Source organism: Coloeus monedula (assembly GCF_965178545.1).
Source record: "Coloeus monedula genome assembly, chromosome: 1".
Lineage (NCBI taxonomy): Eukaryota > Metazoa > Chordata > Aves > Passeriformes > Corvidae > Coloeus > Coloeus monedula.
The window spans coordinates 8,319,094-8,338,273 of NC_138781.1; the positions used below are offsets into that span (position 1 = coordinate 8,319,094).

The 19,180-nt window shown below is 39.4% G+C and overlaps 2 protein-coding genes across 4 annotated transcripts in view; one reads left to right on the forward strand and one right to left on the reverse strand.

Moving 5' to 3' along the window:
* The window catches only part of RNF32 (ring finger protein 32), a gene marked incomplete at both ends in the record, with an annotated part of 84,830 nt that extends 73,742 nt beyond the window's left edge, over nucleotides 1-11,088 (forward strand). Inside the window, 7 exon segments of the mRNA XM_082293605.1 lie at nucleotides 1,707-1,763; nucleotides 1,766-1,845; nucleotides 4,001-4,038; nucleotides 4,040-4,117; nucleotide 4,119; nucleotides 4,330-4,439; nucleotides 10,932-11,088. Of these exon segments, the coding sequence (XP_082149731.1) occupies nucleotides 1,707-1,763; nucleotides 1,766-1,845; nucleotides 4,001-4,038; nucleotides 4,040-4,117; nucleotide 4,119; nucleotides 4,330-4,439; nucleotides 10,932-11,088 (521 nt within the window).
* The window catches only part of LMBR1 (limb development membrane protein 1), a 69,145-nt gene continuing 60,499 nt past the window's right edge, over nucleotides 10,535-19,180 (reverse strand). For all 3 annotated transcript variants that reach the window (XM_082291865.1, XM_082291864.1, XM_082291866.1), the window contains one exon: nucleotides 10,535-17,963. In XM_082291865.1, coding sequence (XP_082147991.1) covers nucleotides 17,881-17,963 — 83 coding nt within the window. In that variant the 3' untranslated portion in view covers nucleotides 10,535-17,880. The remainder of the gene's footprint in view (nucleotides 17,964-19,180) is intronic.

Below are 19,180 nucleotides of genomic sequence, written 5' to 3' on the forward strand. Positions count from 1 at the left end.
GTTTGAAGGATGTCATGACCTCACAAGGAAGTAGGCTAGGCATATAGTTCAACTAAAGGGAAGACAGTATTCCTGATAGATCCTTTAGTACCTCTCAAAAGTTCTTTTAAAAGATCAAAGGCAGTTTGTGCAAATTTTAGATGATTAACGATATACATCTGTAGATGGATGAGCTCAGGAGGAGAATTTTTGCCTCAAAAATTAACAAATCCTGCCCTAGAATAATGAGATACTTGAGCAAGGGGATCACCAAAACCCCATGATTTGCTAGGATTCCTTTTTTCCTCATGAGAAATGCGTTTGGATGCACAAGCTGCCTGATGGGGGTTTTGAAAGCTTACACAGAACAAATATGTGCTGCATAGTAATGTGAGATTTATGCAAAGATTCTGGTATGAATGAAAGAGTTTACCCTTTCCTTCCCATCTAGGACTGGAACTCTCATCTAGGGAGTATCAGCTTGCATTGTAATTATTGTATTGTATTTTTGTCCCTCTTCCTTTCTTGTTTTGTCAAACACCATTAAGGCCTCACTATGAACTCGAGTTATTAGCTTATTACACAAACCCAGGATATTTTTCCACGGATTTTGGTCAATCCAGAAAAGCAGCTTCTTCTGATCTTCAAAGATGACAAAGATCTATCCCCTGCTGTACCTATTAGCATAAGTTTTTTACTGCTGAGATACTGACACTGGACTTTATCTGCCACTTGTGGGGGCAGGTAGTAATACTCTAAGTATTTTCACTGATTCCTTCTTTAAGAAAGCAGATTTCACATGTACATGCAGCAAGGCACCTCACAGTCATTACTGGAGTTGGACAAGCTCAGCTGTAACAGTGACACTATCACTGGTCTCTTGGGACCATCTCTTTGTCTCTTCATGCTCTTTATTTCTCTTTCTTATGTCACAGCCTCATTAAACTTCAGTATTTTGCAGCAGCAGCCACGGTTTTTTATTATACCATTTGATTAATTTTTATTTTTAAGAATGCATAAATGCAATGCTGAGGAAAACTTCACAATTCTGAGATTCTATTTATGCTGATAATTTGAAATTATGCTGTTGTTACATTCTTTAGGTAATCCCATTTTAAGGGCTCTGAAAAGGTATCAAAATAAATTCAAATTACTCAGCAAATAAAAATGTACATTAAAAAAATCCTGTATAAATCCTGTATGTAAAGAGGTTCTGATAATTACTGAATAGCTAATCCATTAATGGTTTGGGTTGAAAGGGACCTTAAAGATCATCCAGTTCCAACTCCCTGCCATGGGCAGGGACACCTACCACTATCCCAGGCTGCTCCAAGCCCTGTCCAACCTGGCCTTGAACACTTCCAGGGATGGGGCATCCACAGCTTCTCTGGGCAGCCTATGCCAGGGCCTCACCACCTTCACAGGGAAGAATTTTTTCCAATATGTAATTCAAACCTACCCTCTTCCAGTTTGAAGCCATTCCCCCTTGTCCTGTCTCTCCATGCCCTTGTCAGAAGCCCCCTTCCAGCTCTCTTGTAGCCCCTTTAGGTACTTAATCATAAGAAATATATTGCTTGATGTTTTTTTGTCCAATGATAGATTTATATGAAGTATTTGTATAAAGTATTCCTAAGCAAGTACATTATCAATGAATTTCGTATGAAGAAAATCCATTGTCTGTAAAGGCCAATGGGTTTTATTCAGTGATTTGTTGTTATTGTCCACAGCTCAGAAATCAGTAGCTGAGCATCCTTCCTTGACACTTCCTGCTGAAGAACGGGTCAAAAAAAGCAGAGATACACACAGCATGGAGAATCCATACAGCCTTGTGCAATATTCAGGGAAGAATTTGCAATTCAAGCTATGGTACATATGTAACTGAATAATTGTGTGGACTACACAATTGTATTTACTTATTTTATTTTCCTGAGGTGCTGCTGAAAGTCATCAGCTGGAGGAAGAAATAAAGGAAAGATTCTACTTTCAGACACTATTTAGATTTTAGTAAGTGGACCAACTCAGTGGCCAACTCTGATATCATTTTGAACATGACATGGTAGAGGAAGATTGGTAGTATTTGTAGTATCACTTCTGAAGTTATGGCAGTAGAGAAGCCTTTTTATCTGTTCTTGCAAAGCAGGTATAGGCTATTTTCTGCTTCAAATAAACTCATGTTAGATATGATTCTGGCCTTCATTCCTCAGGTAAAAATTTGCTGTTTGTACAATTCAAGATATTTTTTGTCTTCTCACAAGTTTTGTTAATTGCAGTTTAGTACAACAGTTATTTCTATTTGGAAAATGAAGTAGGTGTACACCCAATGCGAGTCAGTCACTTCCTCAGGTTATCTGACGAAATGCCTTGATTTTACCTTGATGGCTTTGCTCAGTGCATGTGTGTAGCATGGGCATAAATACATCCTGCTTTATTACATTCTCTCATCTATCACCTTGAAAATATTAAGCAAAAAAAAGACAAGTGACTGATGGAAGCGAGAGCTGCTTCAGAGAGGTGATGATGGTAATTAGAAGATTATCCCAACTGCTAGCAAGTTTCTCTCCACAGTGCATTTTAGGGTAGTTTTGCGGCCTGTTCTCCCTTTAAATTTTTTTAGAAGACTTTTCCCAACCAAGTCTCTGTTGTGAATCAAAGTCTTTGAATAACCTTAGATGCAGGGCTTTTGCTTCTTTTTACATCAACATTAGCTGGAGGTGAACAACTGTCCACAGACAGGTAGGATATCTCTGAAAAGATCTGCCAATTTCTGGCTACCCTGAAAGTCTGAAGCTTGACAAGAGAGAGCAAAAGACAGCACTCATTAAAAAGGTTACTTTAGATTTGGCACAAAAAGGCAAATGCCTCTGGAATTCTTTTTGTCCTCGGTGTTTCGTTAGCTTTCCTCCCTCAAGGGAAAAAGCCACTGTATCTGAAAGCTTTCCCTCCAGCTGGCTGCTGGCCATTAATCCTCTTGTGTTTGCCAGCTCAAGAGTGCTCACTGCTTGTTCTGGGTTTCACTCCTTTCCCAGTTTTCCCTTCCTCTGAGAGCCAACTGCTTTTTTTGTCCAACTCTGTATCTTTTGTCAGGATGGAGATCATCAGCATTTGGTGGGAACTTAGGTCAGATAAAGGTGAAGTTTTCTTGAAGCCTATCAACATACTTTCTCTTTTGTTTTATTGTATGTGAGAAATGCTGCATTTGATGGGTATCACTTCTTGAAATGCCATGTCTCTGTGGGGAAAGGGGAGAAAAATTAATCAGATTTCATTTTAAATGCTTGTTTTATAGTCTTTTCCTCCAGTCAGTAGCAGTTGCCATTTCTTGCTTTCTGCCACCCCATGTGTTGTTAACACAAAATTCACAGATTCAGAAACTAATTTTATTTCCACTCGAAAGATTGCAGTAATCACCAAAGGAAACTGATGACCTTTCAGGCAGTCAGAATTTTTCTTGTCAGCATTTTTTTCCTTTTCAGCTGTTAGAATGCTTTAAAGTCAGGTTTGGTTCTTGGGGTTGTTTTTTTCCTTTGAAAAAACAGGTGCTGCATTCATGTTCCCATGTAGTCCATTAAGTGAGTACATTTTTATATAACTATTCAAGCACATAATACATGAGTCTTTTAATTAAACTACCTAAGTGAATATCTTAATGAATTAAATGTAATCATCCTGAAAAGTAATTTTGATTCCAGATTTTTATGGTAAGAAATATAATTTAGAGCTATTTTATGATGAAGCACTTTATTCTTTTTTATAACCTTTTTTAAAAGCATATGGGAAAACACAGTTTGTAACTGAGCTCTACATGGGTATACTAACCTGGAATAATTTAATTCATGAAATTTCATGTGAATATGTGGAGATTTACAAAATTCTCTTAACACTTTAATTTTAAAAGTATGGATCTTGTGGAGTGTTCATGGATTGAAGAATTAAGTGTTTTTACATTCTTTAATCTAGCCTGTTTCATCTGTACCGAGATGAAATATATTGTAAGTAATTTTAATTATAATTTTTTTTTCGGTCATATCTGAAAACCTTTGAAAAATTTACAGGTAAAAAGTTGTCCTATGTGTAGAAAAGAGCAGTATCAGACCAGAGTAATACATGATAGGGCATGCTTGGTTAAAATGAATGAATTAGGTAAGCCTTACTTCTGCTACAGGTGCGTCACTGGACAATATTTATTTCTTAATAATGTTCCAAATGCATTCGATTTTTAGTAAGAAACTAGACAAAATGAATGCACTACAAAAGTTAGAGTTTAAAAAAATGCATTAAACTAACGTTTCATGTAAATAATTAAATTATATAAATTAGAGTTTCCTCTTCTTGAGCAGAATTGTGTCTTAGAGAATTCAAGCTTCCTGGAGGGGATATATTGTTAGAAGAGATTATAAAGACTTGAGAGACCCAGTGCCTCCTAAGGATAGAAAATTAAGAAAGCAATTATTTGACAAAAAGTTATGTTGTATTTGCTGCCGTGGTCTGTTTCCTTGGTGTGATTCAGCTTTCTTAAACCAGAATTCCTGAATATCAGCTCCCTCCCTTTTCATTTATTCCTTCTAATTCATATGAAACAGGCAGCACTGGAGTCACTCAGTTGTTTTGTCAGTCTGTTCATTCCATCCTCTTTAGAATCTAAAAGTAAGGAAAATAATTAAAATATTTAATTTTATGACCTGCATTTTGCCTAGTCCAACAATACTGGACTTCTTCTGAGGCTTTGTATCTTTTTTTTTTTTTTTTTTGATAAATCAAAGTGATCTATTTTCCTATAAAATTAAATGAAGGGGGTACGGTAAGGGGAGAAATAAATAAATCCATAAAAAATCATAACTCCTTTTGTTGTTGTTCTCTCACTGAACTGGGTACTTCCACTCCACAGCTTTTCCCCTCTCTAACTTCTGCTCAGATGCAAATCAGACTGTAATAAATTAGGGTGACCCCGTACAAATAAAGCAGAGTCAAGCATTCTGCAGTGACCCCGCTTTGCCTTCCAGCACACAGCTGCTGCTGCAGAGTCCTGGGCAAGCCTCAGGCTCTCCTTTGCCAGCTTCCAGTCTTCCCTCACTTTAGTCACAGCCAGCTCAGATCAGCTTTTCAGGAACAAAAACTGCTCAGCAATAACTAAACCGTCCCTCAGGGAGTGAGAGGAGACAAGGTCCAGCCCAGGGTCACCAAGAGCCTGGTTCAGAGAGCAGAGCCACGTCACCAGCTGTGTCAGTGCTGCTGGTATGTGCAGCCAGGAATATCCTCTCACCCAAGCTGCAAGCTAAAACAGTGCTAAGTTTAGACCAATACTTAAATCGTTTGGTTTTGGTTTTTTAAATAATCACTTTGGTTAAACAGAAGAGTGCTTGCAGAAAAAGGCTTATTACTGTCTGACATCATTTCTCACACGTACACAACTGTATCCTATTGGAGAGCTTTGGAGGCATGAACCCACTCTTGCCCTATTCTGCACTTCTGTATGATAGTGACACTGTACCCTACATGTAACCTGGCAGACTGGTGACACAAAACTGGTACTGCTGTTCAGTGGCAGGATGGGGAGGAAATCCTGTTCTCAGCTGCAACACTGAGACAGATTGCTGGTTGCTTTGCTGCCTTTGGAACCAATGCAAAATCCTTCCCTGTAGCAGAGAAAAAGAATATGAAGGTGACTGAAGAACACTGATGTTACACTCAAAAGTGCTCAAGCACTCAAGTTTGGAATAAATTAATCTGTTGGCAGATTGTGACTGTCCTCAAGAAGCATGACTGGAACAGACAACAGCAATACTTACATTTTTCTCCTGTTTGAAAGTCTGGGGAGGCAGATGGATGCTTCTTTCCCAAGAAGGCTGTCAGTTTCCCATAGGCCCAAGATACCATGCTAAGCTATTAAACAAGGTCTCAGCAACAGGAGGTTGAAGAAGGCTCTTAAGTATGCTAAAAGCTGCAGCTGAATGTTGTTGGTTAAAATTTCTCTCACTGAACTTCAGATGGCTACAGCTGCAACTCACCAAGCTACCTCCCCTGGGCCAGCTTTAGGGCCTCTGTCTTTGGTGCCTGGCTGCCTACATTTCACCCCATAGTTACAAAAGCCATGGGAAGGTCTTCCTTCAACACAGCACCCACATAGAGGCCTCAGTAGTAGGAATTCATTCTCACATGTTAACACTTCAGGATTTCACAGGGAACAATATGGGGACCACTTTTCCACCTTCTATTAAGAATAAATTTATAAAGTCTTCTCATAACAATTAGCCGGGTTTGAATCAATTCAGTACAAGTAATGACTGAAGGATATACACTTATTTTTCTTAGTGGCTTTCAAGTGGGAACTGTAGATGAGTTTTCCTGCTGTTCACTCTTACACTTTTAAGTGTTGGTTAATGAAAACAGTAAAGAAAGTTTTCACAAGGAGCTATCTACTTCCAGACACTAAAAAGCTTTTCTAAAATAAAATTTGCTTCTCAAAATTGAACTGTGCTTTTAAAAGGTCACTCCCTAAACATCAGCATAATCAAATGGCATCACAATAGCAAAAAAAAACCCAACTATTTTTAATAACCCTGCCGCCTCTGGAAGGATCACAAAGGTTAAATGTCAAGTTCCATATGCTTAAATAAATATCACAAAATAAAAAAAAAGTTCTGAAATATTAGTACTATGAAAGACACATATTGCTTATTTCAGGGTGCTACAGTAGCCCTTATTATACCTGGCATTAAAATTTTTAATAATCTAGATCAAAGGAGATAAGAAAGGTCACTGAAACCAAAGTAGGCTACTTTTTAGCACTCCTATACACAGAGAGCAGGGTGTTGCTTCAGCATGTTAGGTAGTGAATTTCTTTGATCCCACCTATAAATGTCACTCTATATGTCATTTAATTGTGGTATAGCCTTTTATTGGTGCAATTAAATCTTTTCTAATGCATTACATTATCTCCAGCCCTGCTAAAAATCCTGCCATTGTTTAGGAAGCGAGGTAAGTCATTGTGAAATGATGCAGTTGACTTTAGTTTCTTCCTCCCCCCTCCACATGATTTCTCCCAACGATTTTAATTTAAATCTCACCAAACAGTATAATGGTCCTGGAATTTGTTTAGTCGTTTGACTTCCTTTATCACACAGAGATGGTAAACATTCTGTTGCTAACCTGAAGTGGCTCCAAGCAGCAAAACTAGGAGGATATTAAACCAGTAAAAGCTTATCAACTGATTCATTGATATGCTGTAAATTCCAGGCTTTTCATTTTACTTTTGAGGGTTGCCATAAGTCAACACATTAGTAAGCAATTTGCTGACACTGGATCACTTAAAAAGGCTTCCCCATGGACAAAGTTCACCTCGGTGCTTTGTTTCATCGTTTCATTTTATCATAGTCTTGTGCTGCTGTACAGATGACTGATGCAGCTTTGCATACCGATGGGGGATTTCACAGAGTCACTTTATGCCACTCTGTTCAAGCTTTAGGAAGTCACAGACATAAAACATACAGGGCATGGTGTTTTCAGAAATAAATTCAATTGCTCTGTTTCACTCGTTCTAGGCTAAAAAAGGTTTTTCAGTATTATGCATTAAAGCAGAGCAGGATTTCATATTTAAATCCTAGAACGTGCCAACAATAACAAATTACTCAAAATGCTGATATCCTTTCTGTTCACATTGATAGTTTACACTGATTTAGAAAAATTTCTGGGTTAAATTTCAGTTAGGCTTTTTTTTCTTCCCAACCTTAGACTTTATTTACTGATTGATGGATACGAGTTGGGTCAGGTCATACTACAGAAAATCCAGGAGCAGCTCAAAGCAGATAATATCTTAGCAGTAGAGGAACTTCATAGATCCCTGTCTCATGCAGGAGAAGAGTTTTCCTCTTTATTTTTACAGTTCCAGCTCAAGGAGGCTCACTTGCTTACAAAACCAGGTCAGGTCTGGTCAAGTCTGATATCACTACAAATGAAGACCAAGCATAACTCAGGGCCAGAAGTGTTTTCAAATGGATCAATAGGTACTTGATGGTGAACAGAAACCACAAATTATGGAAGAGTTGGGTGTCATCTTACATTGTTCCTCCTGAAGCCAGCTTTTAATATGAAATCAGTAAGGGCAGTTAAAATTGCAATGCAGAGATTCAGTTCTAGAACCCAGCTAACAACAGTTAGGTACAACTTGCTATGGTTGTTACTGATTAAATACATAATCACATTAAAATATTAAAGATAGAAGCAGCACTTCATGAGTCATTCAGAGAGCACACGGTGTCACCGATCAGGATTGTCTGAAGACCACAAAGTAAATATTGGAGGAGGCCTGTGGTGGGACTCTTGTTTATTTGTTTTTTGTTTTACACATACCACTGAAGGTCACTGTGAACGCCCGTGTGGGAGAGACTGGGATGTTTCTTGACTGAGCAGTGATGAGGGGAAGCACCAGGTTCCCCACCCGCTCTCTGCTACACAGAATTCTCTCACAGGGTACAGGAGGGGCTGCTGCTTTTCCCATCACTTTTGAATTTAAATACATACACAATACAAGGGCTCTCAGGGAACTTCTTTCTGTTATGTTAAATTACTAAATCAGCATTGACTAACAAGGAAACTAATCCAATTTCTCCTGACAAATGGATACAGCCTTTCAATATCCTGTTGTGTTAGGGATCATTTGGGAACAAAGTAAGTCATAACAGTTCTCAGCAGTGAATCAGACCATAGAATAAAAAGAATACATGAGATCTTGTTAGCAGCAAATTTAGGAAATTCAAGTTTATATGAATTCTTAGTGAGTTTTCCACATCATCTCTGTGAGATTTTTGTGGGATTTGGGCTCTTGATTTCTCTGGGTCTAAAAAAGTTCAATTTAAATATTCTGATATATGCTAGGAAGGGTCACTTTTGCAGTTGGAAGGGAGCATGTGTGCTGGTAGAGAAAAGCTACCAAAAGTGAAATGAAACAATAGGAAAGTGTTCAGGTGCTATGAGGCTGTCTGACCTTGAGCTCAACCCTTCTGCCACCTCACCTCTCACTTCCAAGACACACTCCCTGAAAAAATGGCTCCTTCTTTTCCTATCAGATTTTCACTCACAGGAAATGCACAGAGAGAAAGGCTCATGTTGCCTGGTCATGGTACAGCTGTCAAAACACCCCTTAGAAGTGCTGCAAGCATTTATGGGCAGAGACAAACAGACAAGTCTAAGACTTGTGCGAGTCCTTGCAGAGCTTTCAGACACTGGGATGCATCGGGAGGAAGTGGCCATAATGAGCTGGGATTGCATTCAAGATTATTAAATTCAAGAAAAGCAATCATTTTGGGTATTTATTTTGTTGAGCCCATGTGGGAGCATCTTCGGATATGAAGATGAGATTGCCCAGGCCTACATGCAGAAACATATTTAAGGCATTAAAAAGGCATAAAAATATATTCTGAGGACAACCCCTGAGATGCCTCTTCTGTCACTGTCTGTCAAAAAAAAAAACAACAACCCAAAACAACCAACCAAACCAAAAACAAAGTACTGAAGATGATGTAGTGCCACAGCTCAGGCTTGGAGGTTTCTGCATCCACTTGAGCTCTGCATTTCTAAAAATATATGAGCATCCCCACAGACAGCAAAAAGGATGATGAGAGGCCTCCATAAAACCATTGAGGGAATTGGGGGTCACCTCATATCAAAAATAAAGGGAAATGTAACCTTTCAGGTGTGGGAAAAGCTGGTGCAAGCAGAATGGCTTGTTTGACTATGGACATTTGGGAACGAAATTAAAGTTTAAAGCATGGGAAGGGCCCTTTACATTTGACATTTATGAAATCTTGGACAATTAAACACTTTATATAGTGCCTGAAGACAGCACAGCAATCACATCACAGATAGCCTCTGCCAGGCTGGTTAAATACCAGGAATAGCACAGCTATGTTTGATCCTGTGCAGCTGGATGGATCAGACATCTCCAGGTCCCTTCCAGCCACGTGATTCTTGAACTTTAAAAACAGCCTAAACTCTCCTGTGAAATGGAATTTAAAGTCTGAAGCTGTTTAAGTTACAGACACCTTTGGAAGAAACATGGTGGTCAGGGGTTTAAGATACAAAAATTGCCCTTCAGTCAAACTATTAAGGGATTGAAAATTACTTACAAATTACATAATGAGCATACTCTGCTATAAACAATCCCCACTGGCCTAAAGCAGAGGGTTCAAATTAACTGCACACCTGTCTTAAAACACAGAGCTGTGATGCCTCTGAATGTACAGGAATCTCCATCATATTCCCTACCTCAGCTATTTTAGAAATGCAGCCATTTGAGAACCACAAAAGCAGGTTAAATTGGGAGGAGGAAGGAAGAAGAGAGGAAGAAGAGAGAGGAACACAACTATTCATACCAACTACTGACATGGTAATTTAGAATGATACAGATTCTTATTTTTTCATTGCTTAGAATCAAAAAAGACACAAAACTCTGCTATAAATCACACTTTACCTTTATTGAAAACACAGTAAAAAAAAATTTTCCTACAAAACATTCAGTGTAACATTTCAAACAAAGGAGAAAAATATAATACCACTGCTTTCCACAAAACAAAAAAAAAAATCAGCCTAGCTAAGGCAGCAGATATATTCACTTATTTTTGTAACACAACAAAATATCCACAACAGAGAACATTATAAATCGTAATTCTGGATGACCTAAAATGAACCATGAAGGGTTTGGTGGGGAGAAGGTATCTACCCAAAAATTGTTGTGATTAAATTAACACTCAAAGCACAGTTTTTCGCTGTGTTATACCGTGGTCAGATACATCCATGTGAAAGCAAAGCCAGTTGCTCAAGACTGTGGAGTTTAGAAAGCCTAAAGCACAAATCAGACCAAGAGGGAACCACCAGTTCCATTCAGCACCTCCCAGCCTCACACAGTTTAGATTGTGCGCAATTTATAACTTTTTTTTGTAAACTGTGGTATGAACCAGTAACACTGCAGTGAAAAACCTGGATGTGCACAGTGAAGGCACCTGCTGGCCATCACCACAGCCCAGCCAGCAGCAGCAACTGCCACGGAAACGCCAGCTCAGAATTGTGTTTTCATGGTCAAGCCCACCAAGCCCACATGAACCCAGTTCCACGTGACAGGGACCAGGGTGCCAACAGCACCCCGAGAACATCCTCAGTCTCCTCACTGGGAATTTAAAAGACAAAATTTAGTGGAGACAAGAGCAACATGTGATTTATATTTAGGTAATGCAGGGTTGGGTCTCAAACCAAGAGGAAAGGAAATGCACCCTTTTTTTGTGTACATGTGCTTCATACACACCCCCCCCCCGCCAAGATTTCAAATCCCATGACCCAAATGTATCTTCTTTTTAAAGCAACAGAAGTCACACCAAATTAGGAAAAAATACTTTGAAACCTACCTTTAAGAAAGTTAAAGTGACTTTTTCTGTTATATAAAGCCAAGGAGGAGAAAGTACTCACAGAGATTTTGTGACTCTAGGAATTTTGGTCCAGAATGCAAAAACTCATGGTTAGGCGGAAAAGGGAAATCATGCACCAGCTAATTTTCTTCCTAAGCATTTTAACACACCCACTGAATCCACTGCACAGGTATCACCACCATGACACTTCTCTGAATGATCAATCACACGGGGAGAGAAGGCCCAAAGCATGCTCACACACATGAAATACAAAAATCCAGAGAACAGGTGAAGAGCCTCAGCTCAGCACCTCACAAAGCCTGATCCTGATGAGAACATGAGAGCTACACACTGCTGCCCCAATGTGTGTCCACCTCCCACTGAGGGAGGCAGCGAGAGCTGAGGTCTCTCTCTGTACACCCCACAGCAGATGACCAGCGGAGCAGTTCCACAACAGCAGCCACCCTGCAGTGACAACCACCCCACGGGCTCCCAGTGGCCACACCAGCTCATTCCCCTCACTCAGAAGTGGGGCTGTACCCTCACACCACTGGAAGCTAAAAGCACAAATATATGCAATGACTAGACCCTCTCACTCCTAATTCAAAATGACTTGAGCTTTTGGTAATTTGTTAGAGGACCCTCTAGTGACAGGACTGCTTAAATGGAATCTAGTGGTAAAAAATGAACTAATAAAAGTGAACATTTTTGTAGTGGAAGAACAGTTCTAACTGGGGAATATCTCTGTACAGGCTACATGGGAAAAGAAATACATTAAAAACAAAGCAAGTGCCCCAGTACTTCAATAGCTGGTATCTATGGAAGCAGGGAATAGATGAGGAATGCAAAATAAAGACCTGTTCAGGAAAGGAGCTTCATCCAGTGATGCCGACTATAAAACTTAATGTACTGGGGGGCAGGGAGAAAAGCAACAGCAACACTTGGGTTAGTAATCAACAAACATTTAGAAACAGCATACCAAAGTGCTCAAGTAGGTACATATCAACATTCAGATACCTAAAAGCCTTTAAGAATTTGGATTTCCTAATTTTTATGTTTATGTAAGGCCTTCATACAGATACAGCTTTTAAATAGCTTGGAATTCAGTATGTCAAGAATATCAGCATTTACAGGATATTTCTCACACTATCTCTTTGACTGTTTGGAGTCACCTTCTCTATTTGGTAAAACATTTAATGCTTTCTACATTTAAAAAAAAATTATGAGCAATAAATGAAACTAAAAAGTTACTGATACAGTATGGTAATTAACACAAAACTAGCAAGCATCCTCAGGTTTCTGTTACCAAGACAGAGATACCTTCAGGAGTTCACAGGCTTCTATAAAGTCCAAGATACTGTTTCACTGTGAATCACGAAAGATATTCTAAGAACTGATTAAGCTCTTTTCAGCATCCGTGAATTACTGGATTATTTAGAGAACATACAATTGACATTTGCATACTAATGATACACATTTCTTCTTTCTCTTTGAAAGAAGAGTTTTAGGTGCTTCATTTGTAAAATATTCCAAAAGCCTTCCATTGAAGTTGCCTTCTGGTATGTTTTCTTACCGTGCATAAATCAAATCTATGCACATTCTTCTGCTATTTCATGTTTTGTCTATCTCAAGAAGAGTAGCTGTTCTTAACACAAAGGCCACTGAGAATGACCTGAAAACACTAAAAAGGGAAGCAAACCAAGAGTTTGGGTATCTCCAAGAATCAAGACCAGATTTAGAAAAAAAGCTTAATCAGTCCCTGAATTCCATGCAATATATTTTCAGCAATCTGGAATTTTAAAGACCAACTAGAAAAATAATAAAAGAATCCACGCAGGTGAGCTCCATGTCATTTCCATCAGCCACCACCCTTACCCAATTATTGGGCACAGTGGGGACTCTGAAGTCCCATCTGGTGTTGACTCCCCACGAGGTACGTTCTCCTTCCTAGGATTCTGACCAATATTGTTGGGCTTTAAGTGTTCAAGTGCAGCTTGCAGGAGACCCTCTCTGGCTGTGGTGTGGAGGGACACAGTTCCTCTCAGAACCATGCAGCTCTTGAGACAGCAAAAAAGCCAATTAAACACAGAACGGCTGCACAGTCATGTACAGACAGAAGATCCTGAACCACCTGAAGCCCTAACAAAACAGCCGAAAGTGCCAAGCTCCAGTTCCTGAACACCTCAGCTATCACCTGGAAACCCCAGGAGTCTGCAATTCCCACCAATTCCCACAGCTCAGCACCTGAACTGTGTGTGGCAGAGGGACACACCACAGGCTCATCTCTCACCCTGATCACAGGAAGGAACATCACAGCTTCATACAACAGAGACTGTGTCTACCTTGCCTAAGGTCAGGGCAGGGGGCAAGGTAGAAAAGGGGGAAGAAGTTGTATCAGCATGTGGGTGGTGGCTGTGGGCTTAGCTGGTTCTCACTGACTGGGATGAATTCAAAAGCAGCATTTTCGTAAAGCTCAAATCCTGACAATATGACTGAAAAAACCTTCCAGCTTACCAAGAGCAAATTCAGTGTTCATGGGTTGGGGAGGGAACTCAGTGTAGGCAATATCATCTCAACTCAGCACTAAAATCACAACAAAAATCCTAACACTAGGAGGTAGGGAATCTCATTTCATTAAAGCAATTAAAGTTTTACAGTTCACAACAACACTTTTTTAAACAAAACTAAGCACATTTCTTTTTGAAGAGGTTTTTCATGTGGCCTTAGCATCCTGTCTCTGTTTAGATTATTTCACCTTGATTAAAAAAAATGCTATTTTCAAGATCAGAGAATTGTTTAACAGGATTTAGGATGTTTTCTTGTATTTTAGATGCTAGTCCACTAAGGGTAAGGCTCAGCTGCTGTACATACACCACCACCCCCCTTCTGGAAGAGGAAGAAGAGATGCGAAATAACCTAGAACGCATTTCAAGAGTTCAAGGAAAGCCACATGCAGGAAGAGGCCAACTGCTTTGTTTCTACCTTATTCTTTTCTAATTTAGACTATAAATTATTTAAGAAAAGGGCCATCATGTCTTCACTACACAGCACTAGGCACATGTGAGCACCTCAAATAGCATCAGCTGCTGCACAGACTGACGAGCGAGTGGCAGAGACATGGTGGGATAGACAGGGGCTGCAGCCCCTTGGCACCCATCACTCCTGGTGCCACAGGGGAGGACATGGCACTCCTGGGGACACAGGGGAGGATGTGTCCCCCAGGATCTGCTCCCATGTTCATCCTGCCAAGCACTTGCTGCACGAGCTCCTCTCCACTGGTGCTCCAGGTGGTACTTGGGAACCAGACAAGGAAAACAACTCGTCACATCTTTTAATTTCTATGACACTACAACAGTCAACAGGGTCAAAGGTATTGGAGGAACAGGGCCAAAGATAAACATCACATTACAGACAGTAAACAAAGCTTCCTATGAATGCAAAACTGTTACTTGTACAGTAACCAATACTATTATTTTTTAGCTTAAAGTGATAAGCATGTGTGCTTTATGCTTAGAAATCCTACAAATATTACAGTCCCACCATTGCATTTAATATTGTGCTACCAACATGGAAAAAAGCCAAAAAACGGCTAACTTAAAACACTCAGTTTGCATCTATTTTTTGGTCTTATGTGGTATCTAGTTGAAGATGGAAGCATTGATGTGCTTTTTGCCTCATAAGAAGTGAGGCAGATGTTAATGTTACTAAGATCAGTTGTATATACCTTGAAGGTATAGACCACCTGACTCTACATGAGTCAAAATACTAGGAATGTATTGTCAATATCCATTAATGAATTACCAGTTGATTGTACTTAAGTGACCATATGCTTCTGTGAAAAGTATACAGTGACCTGTATCCTGCATGCAGTTACAAAGCTTTGCATAAGCATGTCATTTTCAAGGCCAAAGGCTTATTTTAATGTGGACAGCGTCACAATATCAGCAGTTGATTTTAAAACAAAACACTGTCAGTAGTTGCAAAGGGTAGTTCTGAATTTCTCACCCACCCTGGAAACCACACAGCACCTCAACCATCCCACAGAGTCCAGTGTAAAGTCTTCCCTAACACAGCCTTAACCCATACACCTGCCTGCAGAATCCAGCAGAAGGGGTGGGGACAGTCAAGGCTGTAACATTTGTTTTGAAAAAGGGATTTAAAGCCTTGCCTGGAGCTTGGGTGCTTCTTGTCAGGAACTGCCCCTGCTCAGTTGAAGTAATTGCCCAACCCACTTGCAGAAGCCACACACACATTACAGTCCACCTTCTTCTGTGCTCTTGGGTCACTGATGCCAGGACAAATATCTCTCCAAAGGCACGAAGGGCATGACCTATGCTGGTTCACACTCCTAGGTTTATTCCTAATATTAATTTCTTCAGCTTCTATTAACTGTCTTAGCATTGTAATAGAAATATTTCTATAAAGCTAACTGGCCTCACACACCACAACACACCAGTCCCATTAAGACATGAGCACAATTTTGGTCATACAATGACTTGCATGAAAAAGTGGACACATTTCACCAGTTTTTAACTATGATGCCAATACATAAGGCTACAAGCTCTGAGAATACCTGAATGATGCCCCTAATAATATATCTCCCAATATTTTAAATATGAGCTCATTTTAGAACAATTTTTAATTATAGCTCCCTGTTATTGGTTGCAGAACTTTGACTCACATAAAGATTTCTCACTAAAGTGTCAGCATTAAACAAGAGAAAAGATGCTTGTAAATCTTAGTGAAATCAAGCAATTTTACTTCTTCTTCCAAGACTTGATACAACACATCAATAGTCAGTTCAATAAACCTTGTATTTATACTAATCACACACACACAAAAAAAGTAACTCTCTAGCATCATATTTACTACAGAAATATTTACATTATGCCCCAGTTCAAGTCAGAAAAGGCAGCTGCAAAAAAGGTAAATCCTCATGTGTACTGGAGCTTGATTTTTGAAGCACTTTAGGGGAAAAAAAACAAGCAGACATTCACACACACAGCAATAAGGTCTACAGCCCAGAGCAGTCATCTCAGGAAAACAGCCAAAGAGTTTCTGACACAAGGTTTACCTTATTTTGGAACCCCACCAGAGAGCAAGCTGTCACCAAATAATATAAGACCTCGAACTACAGACAGGCAGTTTTACACAAATGGGAAATAAACAGGAACATTTTCTGGCTCCCTACATGACGGGCACTCACTGAAGGTGTCCCCATTCCAGTCTGTTTGAAGATTACTTGTGGCCAAGCAGTACAAAAGTGCTACCAGATTTTGAATACTTACTTGGTTATTTTTCTTTACTATAAACTCCTGAAAGGACTCCTAAGGCTGCAGGAAATGCTACAAGAAAGGACATTACCACCCACTGATGTCATCCTGAATCTAAGGCCTCTGAGCAGTTAAACTGTAACACTGCAGAAATTCAAACTACCAAGACTGAACACACAAGTTTCACTTACCAAACCACCTACATCATCTCTATAACCTTAGAATTTAATTTACGGTATCCACACATATAGGCCTATATACATGTTAATGTGTACATTAAAAAACAGGCTAGTGACAGATAACTGGATTGTGCCACTGAACAGAAATCCTGGTAACTGAAGTATAAATTCAGAGAAATTTACTTCAAATTAAAGATTGTAGAAAACTGCAACTGCAGCCTGTGCTCCTTGCATTGATTCCAGGTACTGCTTACCCACAGTAGTTCATCAAGAATTTCACAGGGGGTACTGGGTAGGGTAAGGGACCTCCACGGCACAACAGCTCACAGAACTGTAAGAGCTGTGACAGGGGGTCTACACAGCTTTTTACAAAGCATACTAGGCTCAGATTTAACACTGAAGTTAATCTTCATCTTGGACTTCCGTAACACATTGTTTGACCATCAGTAAAGCAACCTGGCATTTGGAGCTAAGAACAGAGAGCTGAAAACGCTGCCTTCCGAGACAAATCTGTGACACAGCCTACTGCATCCAGCACCGAGGGAACTGTGATCTCTACTGTCATTTTTAACTCACTCTCAGTAGAACTGTTTATCTTCTGTCAAGGATACCTACTCCAGGTACTTTACATTTCCAGTAAGGGTCATGTTGGCCTTCAAGTCTATGTTTTCTTCTTTTTTTTTTTAACCAAGTCCCGAAGTTATTCTTCATAGCTGTGTTTGTATAACACAGGAGGTACTGTGCATTCAAATGGTAGCAAGTTTAAAAATAAAGATGTGAGACTTTAAACAAATAAAAAGGAATGCATTTTTCTCTTCAGCTTCCAGTCTTCAAGGCACCTCCTGCATTAACTTACTGGGAAATAAACAAGCAGACCAAAAGTTCACTGGAAAGAGAAGAATCTGACACACATAACTTCCTCAGAAGCACACAGCATCAAAACGAGACAAGGCTCGACCCAAACTAATAACTAAAAGCAATATAAAAATGCTGATGAGATGACAGGAATGCCATGAGGTTGATGTTTTCAGCTCTGTTGACTGCAGGTGACTGTTATCACAGTGTTTTCTGATGGCCATTTGCAGAAGGCTTTGTCTCCGAGTCTCTTGGATTGTTTGATAGATTAAGTTTATCTAGTCCTGCAAAACATTACAGAATAAGAAAAAACTAAGACTCCCCCTTGTTTCATGCACACAGGTATTCAAAAGAACACAAACAATCCAAATTCTACTTTGGGATTGTGGACTTCACATTTGCTGAAGACCAGAACTATGTTCTATCTCCTGTAAGAATTGCTTCTGGGAAATTCCCTCAGTGTTGTTTAAGTGAGAAAAGCCCATTACAGTGGACAAGCATGGAAGCCAGAGAATCCTAACTTCCATTGCTTAAATCACAGACTCAGATGTTAAGAACCAAGAAAGACTTGCAATAATTTACCCAGTCACCTACAAAGACCTAAATAACTACCTAAAATATTTCTTTTAAATTATAGCATCTCTTGTAAATCAACCATTGCTGATCTTAATGTCATTGGTGATGACCAGATCACTTCTCTAAACTATTTATATGTCTAATTACATTTTTTGGACTATACTATTACTGATTTATCTCTGTTTCCAGCCATTTGTTCTTATTGCACAATTCTCTATTTTGAGTGCTAATTCCTCACATTGTGCCCCAGGCAAGCAGTTAAATTACTCTCTTTTTTTTGTTATTTTGGGGGTGAGGAAGATGAGGAAAGATGGCAAATTTAGCCATATTTTATTCAAAAGAGGCATGATGTCAGTCCTTCCTTGCTTGCTACAGTTTCTCTCTGAAGTCTCCTATCAAGTCTCTAAAATTAAGGATCAAAACTGAAGAGTTTCTTATTCATTTAGTGTAGACTACACTGAATGTTTTACTTAAGTGCCACAATGTACAAAGTTAAATTTCTTGCATTGTTGGAACTGGAATTCCAAAATTTACTGCACTACCAAAAAACTAAAATCGCCTTAATGATGCCTTATTTGTAGTTCTGTGAATTTTTTGGTCATAGGCCAATTTTGGTTCTCATTCTTTGAATTCCATGGGACAGTTTTTAACAGACACCTTTTGTTATGTACAGCACTGAAAACAAACACAATTGTGTCAGGAACCTACACATTTCAGGGTTTGTAACTCCCTGCTTGTGTCAAACCCAGTGACCACTACCCTACTGTGCCTGCCTTTTGAAATTTGTTAATCTGCCTTCAACATTTATGATTCTTTATTCAACATTATCTTTCTAATTATTTTACAGTAATTTTAACCTAATTTCCCACCAGCAGAGGTGCACTCTGGGAAGTGACTGGATTTTTCTGCATCACAACTCTGAAAG